Consider the following 20,457-nt stretch of genomic DNA (forward strand, 5'->3'; position numbering starts at 1 on the left):
AAGCAGGCAGTGCCGCGGTTTACATAATCGCATTCCCTCAAAGACGTGTCTGTGTACAGTTTTAAGTGTGACGGTGCATCGTCGCCCTCCCCGTCTGGCATCCACGGGTGGCGGGCGTTCCCGGCCCACTCACCGCCTCCCTGTCCTTCTTGAGCCGCTCGCTCGCCTCGGAGGCCAGCTGGGCGAGCCAGTGCTTGACCTTGGCGCGCGTGCGCAGCACCTCCGGGCCGCGGAAGTTCTTGCTGCAGCCGATCGACTTGGGCAGGTGGCGGTCGGCCACGGGTTCCGAGTCGAAGCCGCGCGCCAGCTGGTACAGCCACGCCCTGGCGGAGCGAGCGGCCCAGCGTCAGCAGCCGCCGCCCGCTGTCACGCGCTGACGCGCGTCCCACCGCAGCCCGCGCAATCAGCATCCACGCGTCCGACACCCGCGCAACATATCCGAAGACGCCGGCTGACCGAGAGCGTAAGTGCTACACTCTGCATCACGGCCTAGCCCCGTGGCTGCGCGCAGTTCCGGACGTATCTACCATTTCGTCTACTGTATTGCTTCCCGAATCCTGAGCGGGAACGGTGATTTCCGCAGTCCGTCCGTAGCCGGTAATAGGGGGGGGGGGGGGGACAAAACTAGACATGTTATGCTTCGACATTGCCTTGCCTGCAGCGGGCACTGAATTCGGGGGGGGGGGAGGTCTTCATGATGACCATAGTTAAAATGTCTACAGCTGATAATGTCCGCACTTCATAACGCCCTCAGACCACAATGTCAACATTCCATAACGTCCACAGAATAGTTCTGCTTGCGTCCGTCAGAGTGAAAAGTTTCGCCTTTGTGGGGAGACGCGCCGCCGAGCGCCTGCTGCGAAGTGAACCTTCCGCGGCCTCCCGAAGCCCGACCCGACGATGTATGTACGCTGGAACCGATCCCGGTGTTACAAAACACTGCGTCCCTCGCGTCGAAGCGGGCCGAACTCTGGGCGGCGCCTCACCCGGTCTTCTCGTCGAACGCCGCCTGCAGATGCGCCAGCGACAGCCGGCCCAGGTCGGCCATGGTCTCGCAGCCCAGCTGCTCGGTCACGGCGTCTCCCAGCTTGCCGCCCAGCAGACGCACCTGCCGGACACGGCGCCGGTGACGCTGGGGCAGCCGGTGCGGCACACACGGCGATAGCACACAGAGCGCTGGGGGCCCGGGTTCGTCCGTCCACGCGTCTTCAATGCAGTCAGATGCACTGGTGAGCACTATCGTCAGGTAAACATAGTGGCATACAAATGCTGTTTTTATGTGCTGGATCCCTGGCCACCATTTCTGGGACTTATTATGTTTTTTACATCCTATTATATACGCTGCCACTTCCCTTCTTTTCTTTCTCCTGCTACACACAGTATGTTATGTATAGCAGAGGAAACGCAGCAAAGTTTACATTTCCGTACTTTTCCTTCGATCTTGTCACTTTTGCTAACCTTCTATGTAAACAAAGTCAACGATTACGCACTGAATCGATGAATCCAGGTTTCTGGGCTTGTCCTATATACTAACATATTGATGCGAAAATGCGACATTCCCACCTTTTTAACGGGTAGCTTCGAGTAGAGATGCGCAACGGAACCATGGGGTAGAATAGTCTGCCGGTTTGGCTTGTTCTTGCCGGCACACAGCTTCGCCAGAACCTGCCAACATGTGCTCGGGCTTTCATTGATCCTGTCAACCAAGTTCCCGCAAGGCATTTGTGTAATTAAATTTAATATAAAAATGTGTAAAAATGTGAGTTATGAAATAATGTCTGCATGATGTGTGAAATGTATGAAAAAATTTAAAAAATAATAAATTATGAAATAAGCCCTTTCCATCAGCACCCACTATTTCAGGGCTACGAAACTACGAAGTGGGCCACAAGTAGGTCAATGCTGTGGCTAGCCTGGGTTACATCCGACAGCGGGGCTTGCCTCACCACACAGACAGCCAGGCCAGGCCAGAGCGGGTGCATGGGCGAGCTCCCGATTAGGGTCGCGTTACTGCCGACACGTGGACGAGGGTCGCAGCACGACCCCGGGGAAGGGAGGTGTTGCGAGGGGACGAGACGACGTGGTGGCCGAGAACGGCGGCACATGGGACGGCGAAAGACGGCCGAAGCACCAAAGTTGTCTCGAAAACCACCAGTTCAGCACACACAAGTTGTTGACTGTCACGTTCTGCGACCAGCCAGTTGCTGCATTTTGGGGGGAGGGGTAAGAATGCTATTCAGTGCAAAGTTGATGTCATTGAACAGCTCACTGACATGATAAATCACATACGCTTCATCCAAATACACAGCAGACGCATTTTTCCACGATCTCGCAGTCGGCATAACTTACCTTATTGTGTGCGATGCCAGCCGAACATCGGTAGCCGGTCTGATCATGCACAGCTTTGCGCATTTGTTCACAGATGGCAGCACCCGCCGCCAGGAGCCGGTCACCTGGCGATGCGAACTCTGAGTTCACGACTCTAAAACGCCTCCACCTCTGCCTTGCGGCACTCTGAAACAAAGGTCATGCCTCATGACCTCGCGTTAGGCGGTCATCAGGTCTCCAGTCACACAGACTAGCCCATGCATGTCTTATCATGAAGCACCCAGTACATGGTCTGAATCATGGTGGCACAGTGATGTCTCTGTTCTCTTCCATCAAGTTCATGGAAGTTTCACACACACATCAAGTTCATATTCAAGTTTACACATACATCACAGTGTCTTGTTCCCTTTCTAACAGCTTTCAATAATCCCATCTGTCAATCAATTATGCCAACTAACAGAAGATATGTATAATGGCATATTGTGTCCACCTTTACAGCAACATTGGATGTGTGAAATGATCCAAGATGCAAAAAATTTATGATATGATACAAAAAGATCCTTTCACTTGCTGGTGCTGAAGCCCAAGACGCCAAACCGCCCCCAAACTGCCCTCCCGTCACGTACCCTCAGTCTTCTCGTCTCCGCCATAGCCGACCACGAACGTGTTGGCCAGGTGCTCGGGCGCGAGCGGGCCGCTGGCCAGCCGCGCCGCCGCCTCGGCCGTCAGCTCCACGTACGCCTCGTCCACGCTGGCCCGCTCCAGGCGCTCAGTAAAGGGTCGCAGGGAGTCGATCACGCGCCGGCCAGCCTCGCGGTATCGATTGATGTCGGCCTTGCCGCGCACCTCGGGCACGCGGAACACCACCAGCTCAGGGCAGAGGCGGCGCGCCTCATCGCCACGCATGCCGCGAGTCACGCCGCACGCGCGCGCCTCGTAGTTGACGGCGATGATGCTGGAGGCAGAGCAGGCAGAGGTAATGGAGAGGTTGTGGAAAGTCTGAGATCATAGAAGAGGATGCCAAAATATTGAGGACTGTGGAGCAGTGGGTGTTGAGGCATGACTGTGGTACAGTGATTCATTTGGCAGTTTGTAACCTCCATGCCTATTTCTATGGCTCATGGCTGGGAATGTATGTGCATACAAACAACTACAGCATGCTGGCAAGAACAAGAACAGAACTACATAAACATAACACATGCACAAACATCACTGGACATAATTCAGGCAAAACAATGTAATTAGACAATAAAAATGAAAATCAAACTTAGCATTAACTAAAAACCTGATATCACTGCCCACCTTTCTGAAGTCCTGGTGAGCAAAAGATCTGATACAGTCAGGAAAATCTGCATTAATAGTCCCCTAAGAAAGTGGATCTGACATTCTGTAGGGCCAGCAAACAACGCAGGTGACCCATAGCCCCACAAAACACGAACAATATCATGAGCAATATCACAGCATTTTATAAGTCATGAGCTCAATTTAGTCATGGGTTAATGAGCTCATCACCTCAATACAGCCATGAGTGACAAGCTCAAACAGACAGAAAATCTGGTCATCTCACTCATGCTGCTTGAATCCAGGTGAAGTAGTGATAAATGACTTAAGAAGCAACCAAACTTGCACTAAGTCAAAGTGGAATCAATTCTACACATAAGTTATGTGTCAGGATTGAATTAAGGACTCTATTAAATTGGTTGGAGCAGCAATCAAGTTTGACATCTTTGACATTACCTTTGGAATCTTTGATATCTTTAGCATTAATATCATCATCTAAAAAAACAACTAACAGCTGCATAACACTTTTCTTATTTCGGTAACTTCTGCCAGCATCAATCATAGCAGTAGTAATGATGCCCTATTATGAAAATAACACCCACATGTTCATACATATCAAAAACCATTTTACCATCAACCCATACTCATCATGCTTGATCTTTCCAGGATCAAATCTTGCCCTAATGAATATGTGCCCCAGCCCAAACTGCACATCACTCAAACTTCATATGCTGCTCAGTCATCCAAAACTGACCATGACTGGTAACATACTCAGAACTGAGTAAAAAGTGGAGTCAAACAAGCATCTGTGCACTACCACCATTTGTTGTACATATGCACAACTTACCCCCCCGCCTTTCCATGTGTTATATTGTGCAACTATAGCTGGCTTTCCCAATGTTTCTGGATGAAGCTGTTGTTCCACTTGCACGTAAAAGCAGTCCATATCAATGAGAAGAACAACCCGATTTGCCATTTCTGACACAGCCTGAAAATCAGAACATGTCATGTGACCCTATATCTGGTTTTTCTGACTGTTTTAAGAGAAAGACCATAAGTCGTGCGATTGTACGCAGCCTGCGCAGAACAGGGCAGCAAGAATGCTGGCGATGTCGAGAATCCTGGGACGGGCCCATCAACGATCTATGGTTCTCAAGTTTCAGTGCGTTATAATCAATCTTTTTACTCCCCACTTAAGGATTCACTTGAGAACTGGCTGAAATATGCTCACGCGATATACGTACAGATCATCCGCTGCCACCGCCACAACCTCACCTACCCCTCGCACCACCTCACCGCGCCATCCACGCAGCGCCAGTACGACACAACAGTACCTGTACAAACTTGCGCGGCGCGAAGTCTGTCAACCTGCGGCATACTAGCAGCAGTATTACACCGCCTTGAGCAACAGACTGATATCCGACTGCCAGTATGTCGATGAAGTCGGTGATTACTCAGCGATGTATTCAAGAACGAGTTTCGATTTCACAAAACAAAGCCCCCTAATTCAATTAATGCATCAGAACATCGAAAATAACTTCATTTTGCAATATTATGTGAACCACAACGTCAAAAGCTGGGTTAAATGACAGGGAGCTCCTTATCACCAAAAGTTACCGTCCGATTTTTAGCCTGCAAACATGAAAATATTCACAGGTGCAAGAAATAACGTCCATCTAAAAGTCCTGACCTCTCAAGGTCATTCTTTAAGGTCAAACGCGGGCTCATGACGGGGAACTCGGCGTCACCAGCAACTGACCGGCAGATCTTCTACCTGCCAGCACCAGAATATTCATTGCAGAAAGAACAAACGCGCATTACATCTTTCCTCATGTTCCAAGTCCTCACCTTTCAAGGTCATGTCAAAGTGGAAATCTGGCTCGTGCAATGAGAAACTTCAAACTAAAAAATTACCGGCCAATTTTAACCCTGTAAGCGTCAAAATATTTTAAAAGCGCAAGAGCTGGCGTCCATAAAGAGTCCTGACATATCAATGTTGGCCTTCAAGATGAAACGAGGGCTCAAGGAACCCGGGACTCCATATCATCAAACAATTATCTGAAAATTACATTACTATCTCGGACATGCCCTGACTCAAACCATTCCACCACGGGTGGATAAATCAGAAGGCAGACGCTCTAACCAAATAAAGCATTGGGACGAAGGTAGTTATGTGTGCATTTCTAATTCATGGTACTTTTAGTAGAATGTGTGTGCATTAGCGCAGAATATATCGCAGCACTCTGTATACAGTATTTTAGCAACGTTTAGCGTACAGGACCGCTATCAACTGGCACAAAACCGGCGCAAGCTACAGTTGCGCGTAGTCCGAGGCCTCTTGTGTAACCTGGTTTGGGTAAGGTTGATTGTGTGGTGCAATGCATAAGCTCAAAATGGATTATGTGATCCTTAGCATTTAAGATGCTTGTGAGCTGCTATCGATTACAAGAATACGCAGACTTATGCGTATTTTACACTCCGCCTTTAAGTCGTCCCACTAATTTCAGCACATAGTGGGCCAATGTATCAAGGACCTCTTGTGATGCAGAAGTCATCTCAGGCGAAGATATTTGGAGAAAAAAATTTGATGTAAAATTAACTGTAAACTCAGCTCAGTTTGTCCTTGATATACTTCTGTGACATAAGCTTGAGATGCACCTTGCCAATGTGTTGGGGGTTTTAGGGTGCATCAACCGCTGTAAGTCATGCAGCTCACCAATGTGTTATCATGTGGTGCATCATATGGATTGTTTGCAGACTGAGGCATTTGGAGGTATTTACAGTCTGAAGTAGATGGGTCATTAAGGGTTAAATTTAATTGTGCCATGTTCATAAGTGTGGTATTGCTCAGCACATACTCCCAGTTTTGGGGGGCTGTACACATTCCCCTTTATGGAGTACATAATGAGAATATAAAGGTACTGGTGAGCACTGCTGGTAAGCACACCTTGTTTTTGTTGTGTTCATCATCAAAATGAGAAACCCTTTTCCAGGATTTTGAAAAGTTACTTCCACGGACAAGAGATTAGTGGCAGAGAATACGTTCATTCTCCGCTACAATGGGAGTTCCAGCATTCTTCCGATGGTTATCTAAGAAGTATGCATCAGTCATTGTTGACTGTATTCAAGAGAAGGTGAGTATGAATACTCATTTTAATGGATGAGCACGGCCTTTCCATTGCATGGCAGGAACTTACATCAGGTAAGAATTGAGGAATTGAGGACAAATTCAGGATATGTCATGTAAAGGCACATGTGCAATGTGCCCACTTTATCTATAAAGCAGTTTCCAGGCTTATGGCACATATTTGGGCTTAGTTGTTCAAAGTGGGGCTTGAGTTAAGCCAGTTTTCAGCTTCTCAGTTGGGATAGTTTCCATCACTCACCAAACTCCTGAGTGACACAAAAGTCCAAATCTGAGGTAGGGTGGCCAATCTTTTCCCCTATATGTGTGTAATATATGGTTTAAAAGCATGCTGTTTTGGTTAGTTCAACCTGTAGCCTTACTTAGTGTGCTTAAATGGTGCAAAGCCCTTATTCTGGATGTGTGGCGCTAGGTGTAGTTGTGAGGATAAGACCAATGCTTTCATAAATCACTTAAAGTTTTGTGAACCAGGTCAAAGGATGCTTGTGTTCAGGAGCTGATGTGACATATGATTTTGAGTTTGAGGGCTGCAGTTAACTGGCTCTATATTTGTTAGTGTGTATCATTGAAACATTAATATTTGAGTTGTCCATTTCACTTCTTAGTCAGTTCAACTTCACCTGGACTGCATTTAGGACTAATTTTTAGGTCCTGTGTGCCAATCATCTCTTTGAATGGGGTGTGTGTTTGCTTTCAGCCTGGCGAAGTCAACGGGGTCAAGATCCCTGTTGACATCAGCAAAGAGAATCCTAATGGCATCGAGTTTGACAACCTGTACCTTGACATGAATGGCATCATCCATCCTTGCACTCATCCAGAGGACAAGTAAGTGAGCCTGGTGGCTTGCAAAGCATATCTTGACATGTTTTGGGGTATTGAAAGTAATTTTGTTGGCACTGATTTTCCATCGATGTGAGAATGTTGTTTGACGTGTTGCATGGTGTGTGGGAAGTGAAAATGGTCTGCGGGTGGTGGCAGAGGCATTATAATGAATGTGAAATGTTTTGTCATTGTTATTGTTGGTTTGATTTTTTGACATGCTTGACCAAAACTGAAGTAATTGTGTGCACTGTGTGGCAAAGATGTGTTCATCCAAATGGCACATACCCCAAAACAACACATGTAAACTTCCCAAAACAGGGCTTAACCATGCTGAAGTTGCAGCTGCCAGATCAGACGAGGAACTGGGTAGACTGATAGAAAGACCGTGAGGTGTCATCATTATTGGGCATAGGAGTGGGTTGGACCACGCCACGATGTGTGCACACGCGCCGCGGAGAGTCTGTTCGCCGGTGGCGCCGCCTCTGAACCCCAACGCCCCCGCCCCGCAGGCCCGCGCCCAAGAACGAGGATGAGATGATGGTGGCCATCTTCGAGGCCATCGATAAGATGATGGCGATCGTGCGGCCCCGCAAGCTGCTCTACATGGCCATTGACGGGACGGTGCGTGTCTCCCTCCCCCGGCCGGGAACCCCTGTAGGGAGCATTGAACTCGACGTGTTCCGCACCAGCTCTCTGGCTGTTTCATGGGCGGGTGTGGAAGTCCGATAGCCGATGTGGGCCAGCCGCCTCCGGTCACCGTTGCGGTCCTGTGCTAGCTAATGCAGCTGTACATTGCACGTCCGCCCGTGGACGTACTCCTGTGTTGCATTGTGTTCTGGTTATGCTGACAGGCAGTCGAGATGCGATTCGGCCCTAGGGAAAACGGGTGTCTCGGTGTGCAATGGCACGGTCTTTGAGTTGGTGTCGTGTTTCATGTTTTTCCCTTTGCTGCATGCCACACGCAAGTCCTGTATTCCGTGTTCATGTCATATGTGTTATTTTCCGTTCTGTTCTCCATGCCATTTGCTATATGTCATGCTCCTGTTGTGTGTCCCCATGCTGTTCTGCTGTGCCTGTGCAATGCTCCCTGCCCGACGGGTTCTGAACGCCATGGTTCCGTCCGGTTCTTCCACGCTGTTATGTGCTCCGCCGCCGGCTGCGCCGCGTTCCCGCCCTGTTTCCGCCACCCCGCCACGGTGCCCCACCGCGTGCCCCGGCCGCTACCCCAGGCGCCGCGTGCCAAGATGAACCAGCAGCGCTCGCGTCGCTTCCGCGCCAGCAAGGAGACCAGCGAGAAGTTGGAGGAGATGGCGCGCATCAAGGCCGAGCTGCGCAGCAAGGGGGTCGAGGTGCCGCCCGACAAGCCCAAGGGCGAGCACTTCGACAGCAACTGCATCACGCCGGTGAGTGAGGGCGGAGCGGGGCGGAGGGTCGGTCGGCCAGCGGTGGACACGAACAGGCGTGACGGTAGCGCTGGTGTCCCGGTTCGGACGGGTGGTAAACGTGAATGGGTGCAATGGCCAGACGTGAATGATAAGGATGGGTGTGATCCCGAAACCTAGTTTCGCGTGGATTTGGGTAACGACGCTGGTGTTGCCAGGATCAGAAAACTTACGCGATGTTTTGGAGCTCACACTCGGCATCCCTTCGCCTCTGCGCTTTGTTCGGTTCGTAATCTTCCGTCACTTTCAGCGTAGTTTACCCCAACGGCACGCGAACATTGAGGATGTGATTCCCTACCTCACACCATAGAAGCCACCGTTGTGTGAGCCTCGTATGACGTGTACACTTGGTCGGCTCCTACCAGTCCCGTGGCGGGATGTCGACGGGGCCGCGGGGTGACCCGGTCCCACCTGACCTCGCCATGCGCCGCTGGGCAGGGCACGCCCTTCATGGACCGGCTGAGCAAGTGCCTGTGCTTTTACGTGCACGACCGGATGAACAACGACCCCGGCTGGCGCGACCTGAAGGTGATCCTGTCCGACGCCAACGTGCCCGGCGAGGGAGAACACAAGATCATGGACTACATCCGCCGGCAGAGAGGTCCGTCGCTGGCCGCGCACCCTCCCTCCCCCCGCCGAGTCCGGAGCCCGCCGCTGACCCGTGGTTAGAGTGGGGGGCAAGGGGTTGATCGTGGGGTGGAGGAATCAGCTATGCTCAGTAGTGGGTTTGGTGTGAGATAAGGTAAGGCTTTTGCTTAGAGGTAGGATGGGGTGCGGTTTAGAGGTGATGTTTTGCCACATATTGGTCTTGATGGATGCCTCCTCCTTTCTCCTGCCAAAGTTCGTGCTGCCCTCCCCCTCCCTACAGGCGAAGTTACTGTGTAACGACTCTACAAACAGCTGAAACCCTGTGTATTTCAGCTTTCAATGAAAAACGGTGTTTTTAGAGCGTACAGCTTACAGTTTATAGCTAGTTGGTTTTATTTCCTCAGTGCATTTTATATGATCCTGCACCGTGCACGGATAAATGTTGCACGCGTGTAGCGCGGCATGTATGCTGCGGAATATGTGGAAATGATGTGCCTGTGTTCAATTGGTCGACCAGTATTACAGAGTTTTGGACCAATGACAGGGACATCAAAGCTAGAACAACAAGATCAGGCTGAACTAATCTACAGTAGAAGATACCTCTGTGATGTTCTGGTTTAACTTTGTGTTGCGTCCGTCGGAGCAGTTAGCGTTGCGTCCGTCTTTCTAACGCAGGAATCAACCTTAGGAGTACAGCATTCGACGTCCAGTCTGTTTTCCGAGCGGGAAATCCGCCCCGATCCACGCCATTTCGCCAATGTGTGTGCACAGAATGCGCTGATCTCGAGCACGCATCACACGCTGAACAAACTGGTGAGGATCCACGGCAAAATTATCGATAACTCAGCCGTGGGTCAACCGCACCAGTGCCGGCACACCGACCTGACCTCAGCACCTCTGCAGCGAGTCCGGCGCACGACCCGAACACCCAGCACGTGCTGTGCGGCGCCGACGCCGACCTCATCATGCTGGGCCTGGCCACGCACGAGCCGAACTTCACCATCATCCGCGAGGAGTTCAAGCCGAACCAGCCGCGGCCCTGCGAGATCTGTGGACAGATCGGTCAGTGGTCAGGGGCTTGGGGAGATCTGTGGACAGCAGTCCGGGGAGATCTGTGGACAGTGGTCTGGGGCGATTTGTGGATAGGGGTCTGGGGAGATCCGTGGATATTTCAGTCGGTGGACAGTGGTCTGGGTAGATTCTTGGGCATATCAGTCAGTGAATAGGGTCTGGGGAGATCGTGGACAGGGGTCTGGGGAGATCTGTGGACTATCAGTCAGTGGACAGGGGTCTGGGGAGATCTGTGGATATATCAGTCGGTGGACAGGGGTCTGGAGAGATCTATGGACATATCAGTCTGTGAATAGGGTCTGGGGAGATCTGTGGATACAGGGTCTGGGAGATCTGTGAACAGGGGGGAGGGGAGATCTGTGAACAGGGCTCTGGGGAGATCTGTGGACATGTCAGTCGGTGGACTGGGCTCTGGGGAGATCTGTGGACAAGGGTCTGAGGAGATATGCGGACAGATCGGTCAGTGAACAGGTTTCTGGGGACATCGGCTGAAATAGGGCGCCTACACCCTGTGTGACGCCTACGCCGCCGCCCGCGCCGACAGGCCACGAGATGAAGGAGTGCGTGGGCAACGTGCGCGAGAAGCAGGGCGAGCACGACGAGATCGCCATGCCGGTGGTGGCCGAGACCCAGTACATCTTCGTGCGGCTGAACGTGCTGCGCGAGTACCTGGAGCGCGAGCTGGAGATGCCCAACCTACCCTTTCAGGTCAGTACTTGGCCTTATAAGTCAAAGACTGCCCTTCCAGGTCAGTCGCTGCTCTGCCAGGTCAGCCTTGTCCTTGCAGATCAGAACCTGATATTCCAGATCGGTACATGCCCGTCCAGGTCAAGACTTGTCCATATAGGTCCGTAACTGTCCTCTTCCACGGCACTGTCTGCCCTTCCAAGTCAGTCACTGCTCTTCCAGGTTAGCGCTCGTCCTGACAAGTCAGGAGCTGCTCTTCCAGGTCAGTACCTGCCCTTCTAAATCAGTACCTCCCCTTCCAGGTCAGTACCTTTCTAGGTCGGTGCCTGCCCTTCCACGTCGGTACCTAACCTGCCAGGTCGGCGGGAGAGCGGTCAGCCGCTCCTTGGGCTGGCATGCACGCAGGGGAAGACTGCTGGTTGGTGTGTGGATATTCCGGGGTGCATGTTCGTACTTGTCGCTGCCGAACAGCTAAATGTGGGCTGGTGATATCATTTTCTGTCAGTCGTCTGCTGTCTTAAGATGACTAGCGGTTTGTCCAGAGATCTGTGATAGTATGAATAGGTGCACGATAGGCATATCGAACATTTCAGGTATTTAGATGACTAATGGTGTGTCCAAAGACCCATGATGGTATGAATAGGTGTACAATGGATAAAGCGAACATTTCAGTTAATGGCAAGGACATTATTAAAGGCAAACTACACCTCCCTGAAGTACCGCAGGCGGCTTCAGATCGCTACCAACAGCATAGCTGGACGATGACTGATCGAGGAGGTGCCCGTTTTAGTGGCATCCTCCGTATCCCTCGTCAGATTGTACCACAGTGTAGGGCCCGGGTTCTGTAGTATCCATCGGGCTTTGCCCTCACTGCGGATGACTGAAGCAAACTGCGAGCGGTCTCGGTGGTGACCACGACCACGTGGTGCGAGGCACTTGTTAGTGATATGTATTGTAGCGGTGCAAGCTCAGCCCATTGGCCGACGCGCCGCCCATCGCCCCCTCCCCGTCCCCAGTACGACTTCGAGCGCGCCATCGACGACTGGGTCTTCATGTGCTTCTTCGTCGGCAACGACTTCCTGCCGCACCTGCCGTCGCTGGAGATCCGCGAGGGCGCCATCGACCGGCTGGTCAACCTCTACAAGCAGACCGTCTACAAGACCGGGGTGGGTGCCGGGCCGGAGTAGCGGGCCCCGGCCACGCAGCCCGCTCGGGGCCCCGCTCGGCGCGACGCCGGGGTCTGTCAGCTTTAAGGCCGTGCTGTGACGAGGCTCTTCCTGGATCTCTGCGGGAACGGGCTTGGCGAGCTTTTCGTTGGCTGGTCGCTCATTGTAGTTATCGGGGCACTGAGGCCGTCTGTTGTGGCATTAAGTTCGCTGTTGTGCGTTTTAATGAGACGGCTTGCTAGTTGCTCATTCATTTATCATGGTATTATCCGTTGAAGCGTGCGACTGCGGCAGTCACGAGTGTCTTGGTATGCGGTGAAAGTGGAAGTATTTAAACTTGCTGAAGGCAAGAATTAAACAAATGTTTCAGTTTAGGATAGCATGCTCCACTGAATTATGCTCGCTTTCAGCGAAACTCGTTTGCCACGTCCTTCGATATGTGATGACGCAAGAACTCGTTCCCCGATCTACCCGACCTGGTGCGAGCTGACCCCACCGCGCTACAGGCGGTAGGGCATCCTCACTAACTGCCTTCTCACTTTCCGCATTCTTATCAATTGCATCTGTACCAACCGCATCCTTACCAAGTGCATCCTTGCCAACTGCATCCTTACCAATTGCTTTCTGGCGGATTATTTCCCCAATATTTGTTGCTCAATTCACTGCCTCCTCACCCACCACCCCCTCACCTACTGCCTCCTCACCCACTGCCTCCTCACCCACTGCCTCCTCACCCACTGCCTCCTCACCCACTGCTTCCTCGCCCACTGCTTCCTCGCCCACTGCTTCCTCGCCCATTGCCCTTCACCCACTGCCTTCTCACCCACTGCCTCCTCTCCCACTGTTTCTTCAGCCACTACCCCCCCCCCCCTCCACCCACTGCCTCCTCACCCACTGCATCCTCACCCACCACCTCCTCACCCATTGCTCCCTCGCCAGCAGCGGTCCGGATACCGCGCTGCCCATGCGGCTCCACACTCCCCATCCGTGAGCTGACCGAGTGTGCACCCGGCCGCAGGGTTTCCTCACCAGTAGCGGCCGGGTGAACCTGAAGCGCGTGCAGCTGATCATGCAGGACCTGGGCGAGATGGAGGACGAGATCTTCAAGTCCCGCCAGCGGCGCGAGATCTCGTTCCGCAACCGCAACAAGGCGCAGCGCCGCCAGAAGCGGGCCGAGCAGGAGCGCCAGCACATACAGAGCGGCCAGTTCGCGCCACAGGTCCGTGGCGGGTGGGGCGCCGACGGCTCTCGCGCGGCGGACGGTCGCCGCAGGCCGCGCGGTCAGCGCCGCTGACGCTGTCTCGTGTGTGGCGGTGCGCAGCTGCTGCCGAGATGGCGGTGTGCAGCTGCTGCTGGGATGGCGGTGTGCAGCTGCTGCCGAGATGGCGGTGTGCAGCTGCTGCCGAGATGGTGGTGTGTAGCTGCTGCCGGGATGATGTTGCGCAGCTGCTGCTGGGATGCGGCGTGCAGCTGCTGCCGCCGAGATGGTGTGTAGCTGCTGCCGATATGGTGGTGTGCAGCTGCCGCCGATATGGTGGTGTGCAGCTGCTGCCGATATGGTGGTGTGCAGCTGCTGCCGATATGGTGGTGTGTAGCTGCCGCCGAGATGGTGGTGTGCAGCTGCTGCCGAGATGGTGGTGTGCAGCTGCTGCTGGCGTGGCATACGATGTCGCCGCTGGCGGATAGCCGGCCGCCGTTTGTACAGCGTCGGCCTTCGCTGGCGCGCTCGGTGTCACCGCCACGGCTGTCGTGTGAGCGAGCCTGCCAGTTTGTGCGGTTGACGCGCTGATGTAGTGTCGCCTCCCCAGGCGGTGGGTGGCGCGGTGAAGCCGGTGGAGAACGCTCGCAAGGAGGCCTACCAGATCCGCATGGAGCAGATCGCGGCCAAGTCCGAGTTCAAGCCGGAGAACAACAGGATCATCGACAGCGTGAGTGTGTGCCGGCAGCCGCGACCAGCAGCGGCGGCTTCTTTGTGCGACCTGTGCCGAGTGGTCGCTGGGAGGGCGTGGTGCAGGGAGTTGGTCCGTGGGGTGGGGACGAACCACCGGACGGTAGGAGGCGAGGGACGGACGATGCGGCAGCTGGGCTTCTTTTCAGGCCTACCAGTCTTTGTCTAGGTAGTGTGATGCCGTGGCTGTACATCGGTGTACTACTGATCCACGGTGTTGGTCCGTGACTGCTGTATGGCGGCCAATGGGAGCTTTGTAGAAATTTTCGACCGGCTGACTTGTGCTTTGACGCATTTCATCACGAGATGCTGATTGGTCACAGTCACTGAGTCATCTTTCTGCTCAATGATTTGAGTGGTCCCCTTTGTCACTCATTAGTTTACTGCATGTGTTGCAGTTGTTCTGTAGGACCATTTGTCTGTGTCACAGATCCACGGCCTAACGAGAGCTGGCTGTCGCTGGGTCCGCTGAGATGGCTGTGGCTGGGTCCACTGAGATGGCTGTCGCTGGGCGCGCTGAGGCCTCTGAGTATGCTGAGGCCTCAGAGTCGGTCCCACGTCGCCGCAGTGTTCTGACATCAGTGTCTCGTGCCGCAGGCGACGGCCGCCGGCCAGAAGCGCTCGCACGACTCGGACAGCGAGGAGGAGACGCCGGATGAGGTGCGGCTCTGGGAGGACGGCTTCAAGGACAGGTCAGAGCGTACAGCCCCCCCCCCCCCCCCATACTGACGCTGTAAAGGTCACCGTCCCATCCAACGTACGACGTTCCTGTGTCGCACTCTGAGGCTACCGGCTCACATTTGTTCTGCATTGGAACTAAAGTGGCTGCGCGAACGCCTGCCTGTATCATTTTGTTTTCTGGGTAGCTGCCTTCTATGCCATGAACTGCTTGTCGAAGTGCCGGCATGTTCTCACCGCGTTTCCAGCTCGTGGTGAGTCCCTCTGCGCCATTCGTTGAGAGGTCGTGCACGGGCGGACAGGCCTGATGAGCCGCGCCCGTGTGTGGTGGTGTGATGGCGCCCGCCCCGTGTCCGACGCAGCGCCTCCTCCCTCCCCCCCCCCCCCCCCCCCCCCTGTGACCCGCCGCCTCGGCCGCGCGCAGGTACTACGAGTCCAAGTTCGACGTCATGGCCGACAACATCGAGTTCCGCCACCAGCTGGCGCGCGAGTACGTGCTCGGTCTCTGCTGGGTGCTGCGCTACTACTACCAGGTACAGTGACCGCGGCCGGACCCGGCCTGGTGCCGCGGCTGTGGGGGCGAGCGCGCGTGCTCGGCCGGTGTTGAACGACGCGTCCGAGGCCGCTGAGTGCCCGGTATCGTTTGTTCACGCCCCAGTGGTGGGGCTGTGTAGAAGGACTTCCTCCTGTCTTGGAGAGGACTTCATTGAGAAATCCCTGGAGAATGGATTATTTGAATGCTGTTGTACGTGCCTGTGTCGTGTTTGGCTGCGTACTTTGGCCGGGCCGCGCCTCGACCGCGTCGGTGTGCCGGCTGCCGCCTCACCTCGACCCCCGACCCGGCAGGGCTGCGCCTCCTGGAAGTGGTACTTCCCGTACCACTACGCGCCGTTCGCCTCCGACTTCATCAACATCGGCGACATGCGGCCGACGTTCACGCTCGCGGCGCCGTTCAAGCCGCTGGAGCAGCTGATGAGTGTGTTCCCGGCGGCCAGCCGGTCGCACGTGCCCGAGCCCTGGGGCGAGCTGATGATGGACCCGGTACGATTGCCAGCGGGCTGGCGGGAGCGGGGCACGAGGGGCGCGCCACTGACGAGGCCAGGGGTGGGGACCGAAGAGATGTGGTAGCGGATGTGACTGGGGATGGCGATGGGTGAAGACTGGGTTAGCAGATGCTGATGTTGACGTATCTTCTGTTAATGTTGGCTTGGATCGTATGCTTGGAACTCGGGTGGCAGATCCCAGTGGAAGGGATGGGGTAAGATGAACCCCGTCCCGCCAGTTTGCCTGGTAAGTTAATAAATAATTGGAAGTAGACCAGGCCGGTTGAGGACGCTCTGCAATACTGGGTTGTGTGGCGTATGGAACGTGCTGAACGTTGACACGGATGGGTCGTCTGGGAAGATACACCCGCGTCACCACCCCACCTTTCGACACCCCATGCGGAGATCGTCGTCTGTCCTCAAGTGGCCCTGTGACCGTCCGGTTCCGGCAGCCTCTCCCGACGCGGCCGGCCCCGCCGCCCCGCGCTGACGCCCGGCCCCGCCCCGCAGCACTCGCCCATCATCGACTTCTACCCGGTGGACTTCAAGATCGACCTGAACGGCAAGAAGTTCGCATGGCAGGGCGTGGCGCTGCTGCCGTTCGTGTCGGAGGTGCGGCTGAAGGCGGCGCTCGAGTCCGTCTACCACCTGCTCACCGACGACGAGCGGCGCCGAAACGTGCGCGGCGACGACCGACTCTTCATCCGCAACGGCCACGCCGGCTTCGAGGTGGTCCACCAGATGTACGCCGAAAGCACGGTGAGAGCGCTGAGAGAGGCGCAGAGGCCGCGTCGGAGTGTGAGGGCACGGGAGTGTGCATCTCTGGCGCGTTTTGTGTTTCGCTGGACGGGGGTGTGTGGAGCGTAAGCTGTCGCTTGTCTTTATCGTTTTCGTGAGGAGCTTGTTCGTTGAAAATTTGTCGCGCGATGCGTTCGTCACTTTTGCTGTGCTTTAGATATCGCATGGTTCACAGGCGTCCATTAATGCATTTATTTTGTTATACCTTGATCCGCATCAAAGTCCCAACAGGAGTACATCACCTCAAGGGCCGTATGCGACGAAGCGAAAAGCTGTACTCGCGTCCACTCTGTGTGCCCCTGTCGCGCTGACTGGCTCGCTCCGTCGTCAGGAGACGCTGGAGGCCAACCCGGAGCTGTTCCAGAAGATGTCGGGCGCGCTGATGCCGGCCGACGACCTGGTGGAGCAGGGCGCCGACGTCGTCTCGCCCGTGCCGCTCATCAAGAGCCTCCGCAACAACCAGGTGGTGACGTGAGTACTACCGGCGACGCCGCCGCCGCCGCCGGGCCGGCTGCTGCTCTCGCGGCAGGCGCTCGGCGGGCTCCGACGTCGACCGCGCGCGACGCGTGCAGTTCGCGCGGGCGTGTGGCCCAGCATTGTGGCAGCCAGTGGCTTTATTCCGCTGTGTGCAGAGGATGTTCTGGAGAGTGTCGGTGCTTCATCCGGTTCACGGTTCGGGTTCAGTGGGGTATGTTTCCTCTCCGACTCGTGGGAGCGCCGTGTGGCAGACAGTGGTAAGCGCTGACGCGTCCGTCTTGGTCTGCCGCAGGTGCCGCTACAAGGACCCGCAGTTTCCGCAGAGCTTCGTGTTCCCGGCCGTCAAACTGCCCGGCGCCACGTACGTACACCCCGGTGTGTGTGTGGGGGGGGGGGGGGGGCTGCGGCCGTGCGTGGCTCAGTGAGGACCAGTCACGGTACAGCAGTGTGTATGTGTACAGTACGGAGCAAGCTGAAGTAGGGTGGTCATTGGCGTTTCACGACGCAGTCGGCTGCTGAGGTTATGTGGCGTCGGCTACCCGTCACCCAGGCAGGAAGGGCGGGCGCCGCGTAGAGTCGAACCCCGTACCTCTAGTTTCCCAGACACGCTGCCTAACCACTGCACTACCAGGATCATAATTGCTGAGTTGGAGTCGGGGTAATCGTGGCAACGTTTAACTCGTGACGTGTAGCTTTTCGTGGGGAGGCTGGTCTCATCGGTGTCTTTTTTCGGCCGATGGAGAGTGTCTGCGTTGGGTGATCGCTGTCTATCGTCCTGAATCCGTCTTCCGGAACGCAACGAGTGGGCATAGTTGCTACCGTCTTTGGCGCCCGCGGGGATTTCCATTGTGTTCGTGCCATCGCCAGAGTTTGGGCTGGCTAGTCCTGTACACCCAGCCCTGATCTGCCTCCTCACAGGTCCCCCGTCGGCTGGCCTGGCCCACGCCTACACTGGGCTTTCCCCTAAGCCCGCCCCCGGTCTGCCCTATCCTGACCTGACTCTGCTGGCAGTGATATGCAGATCTGTCCGGACTTGACCTGACTGGCTTCAGGCCCCTTGTCGGCCATTATCCCCGCTGCCCCGATGTACACCCCAGCTCTAGAGTCTCCACTGGCTTTAACAGACCTACCCTCTCTCACCCACATCCACCCATCTTGCCTGACCTGAGTTAACCGCGGAGCCACGGCTCTTCCCTTCGGTGTCCCCACCGCTGCCAGCTGGTCTCCACTGGTCTGCCCCGCCCTCGCCCAGGTTTGTCGCCCGGGGTCCGGTCTCCGTCCCCCGGCGCGTTCCGTCCTGCTGACCTGCCCTGGTCTGACCCCGCCCTCGCCCAGGTCTGTCACCGGGGGTCCGGTCTCTGTCCCCCGGTGTGTTCCGTCCCGCTGACCTGCCCTGTGCCGACAGGTCGCCGCCGCGCGTCCTGAAGCCGCAGGACCTGGACCGGGCGGCGTCGCGCCGCTGGCGGCCCCAGATCGGCATGGTGCGCTCCAACACGGTGGCCTCGCTGGGCCGCGCCGGACACCGCATGGTCGGGTGAGTGCCGCCCGGCGCCGGCGCCGGAGCCCCGCTGCGAGACCCGCCGGCGCGGCGAGCAGCGGCCGCGCGTGTCGCTGTCGGGAGGTGGCACCGCCAGGCTGTGGGAGCGGTGCCGGTGTGAGGTGTAGTCCAGTGGCACAAGCCGGCAGAACGCTTAGGCAGGTCGGGGTCGGGCTTGTTTGGCCATGGTTGGTCATTTCAGAGATATGATATTAGGACAAGCAAGAGGTTAGGGGTGCTCTGGCCACTCACGTCACCACCACAAGTCATCAAGTCGTCTACCACACTTCATCGCCGTCGCGGGTCTTGACCCATCACAGGGGCCGTTTGTCGGAGCGTGTGGCGAATCTCGCTCCGAATCAGGACTGCGGTGAGGCTAAGTCGTGACTGTCGGCCGCGGCATACTCCTGACGACACCCGGGCATTGCGCGGCCTCGTGCGGTCGGGGGGCTGCTGTGTGGTACGAGTCACGTGCTCCGTTGTGACATCGGCCGGCGAGCCTGGCGGAACAGATTCGCGGCGCTTCTGGGACAACGTGTTCGTCATGTGAACACCTGATCTGTGGTAAGTAAATACGTGTCAACACGCCTGGAAATATCCCGGTCGGACAGTGATCGGACTAGCGGTCGCGTGCGAGTCCGAACCTCGCATGGCGGCCGACAGATGGCACCACAGCCTCCACGTGTTTACCGCACCGCGCCTCGGCGATGACCGGCCGCGCCGGCTGCCAGCGTGCAAGGCCCTCCTTTGTGGCCGAATAACGCGCACTCACGCGGTGCGCTGTTTGTTTTATCGATGATATCACGAGGCGTCGCGCGGCGGCCGCTGCCGAGGTGGGCGCCGGTGGGACCGGCTGGCGTCGGGGCGGTGCTGTATGGGGCGCCGCGGAGTCTCTGTCCGGGTCCTATTGAGGCCCGCTGCCCGGTGGTGAGATTGTGTCATGCTGCGTTCGTCAGCTGGCCCGACGCGGCATTTCCCGTGTTGTATGGCGCCGGGTTAGTGTGCTAAGCTAACGTTTAATTCAGATGACTCGGCGATAGCGTGTTGTGCTCGGCTGGTGGCTTGGGAGTCCGTGAACTTTGCGAAGATGAGATGCTGCAATTTGGGCTGATGTGGAAGACAGCGAGTCGGGCCAGCGCGAATCGTGAGGTGTCCAAGTAAATGAAAAAGAACGGCTTCTTGCGTGGAAGGGCACTCACCTCCGCGTGTTCGAAATGGACTGCCACGATATCAAGGAATTGCCATCGGTTTCTGTTCACTGACCTGCGGTGCTGCGGTTCACGGTACATTTCTGGCATGGTTCACTTGTGTTATCCCGTGGAAACTGTTTCCATTTCAACGTCAGTGTTTTCCTATCACCTGTTGCGCATGTTAAAGTCGCGTAAAATGTTTGCGTTTCGGCTAATCAACGAGGGTTGAGAGTGCACTCGCCATGAGCGCTTAGCA

At 55.6% G+C, this 20,457-nt stretch overlaps 1 protein-coding gene across 1 annotated transcript; it reads left to right on the forward strand.

The window, feature by feature from the left end:
- Window positions 1-6,628: 6,628 nt before the first annotated feature.
- LOC119111963 (5'-3' exoribonuclease 2-like) lies at window positions 6,629-19,012 on the forward strand. The gene is made up of 17 exons (XM_037235866.1): window positions 6,629-6,743; window positions 7,452-7,579; window positions 8,086-8,197; window positions 8,806-8,979; window positions 9,457-9,619; window positions 10,510-10,668; window positions 11,222-11,385; window positions 12,381-12,530; window positions 13,549-13,749; window positions 14,339-14,458; window positions 15,076-15,170; window positions 15,581-15,689; window positions 16,003-16,197; window positions 16,710-16,958; window positions 17,329-17,468; window positions 17,767-17,835; window positions 18,880-19,012. The coding sequence occupies exons 1-17, from the start codon at window positions 6,669-6,671 to the stop codon at window positions 19,010-19,012; spliced, it is 2,436 nt and encodes an 811-aa protein (XP_037091761.1). The 5' UTR covers window positions 6,629-6,668.
- The last annotated feature ends 1,445 nt before the right edge of the window (window positions 19,013-20,457 follow it).

This window comes from Pollicipes pollicipes, unplaced genomic scaffold (genome assembly GCF_011947565.3).
Source record: "Pollicipes pollicipes isolate AB1234 unplaced genomic scaffold, Ppol_2.1 Scaffold_2555;HRSCAF=2994_pilon_pilon_pilon, whole genome shotgun sequence".
Classification (NCBI taxonomy): domain Eukaryota; kingdom Metazoa; phylum Arthropoda; class Thecostraca; order Pollicipedomorpha; family Pollicipedidae; genus Pollicipes; species Pollicipes pollicipes.

Coding starts and splice junctions, on each gene's coding strand:
- LOC119111963 (XM_037235866.1), top strand. CDS start 6,669: ATGGGAGTTCCAGCATTCTTCCGATGGTTATCTAAGAAGTATGCATCA. Junction 14,459..15,075: donor ACAACAGGATCATCGACAGC/GTGAGTGTGTGC, acceptor CTCGTGCCGCAG/GCGACGGCCGCCGGCCAGAA. Junction 16,959..17,328: donor AGATGTACGCCGAAAGCACG/GTGAGAGCGCTG, acceptor CTCCGTCGTCAG/GAGACGCTGGAGGCCAACCC.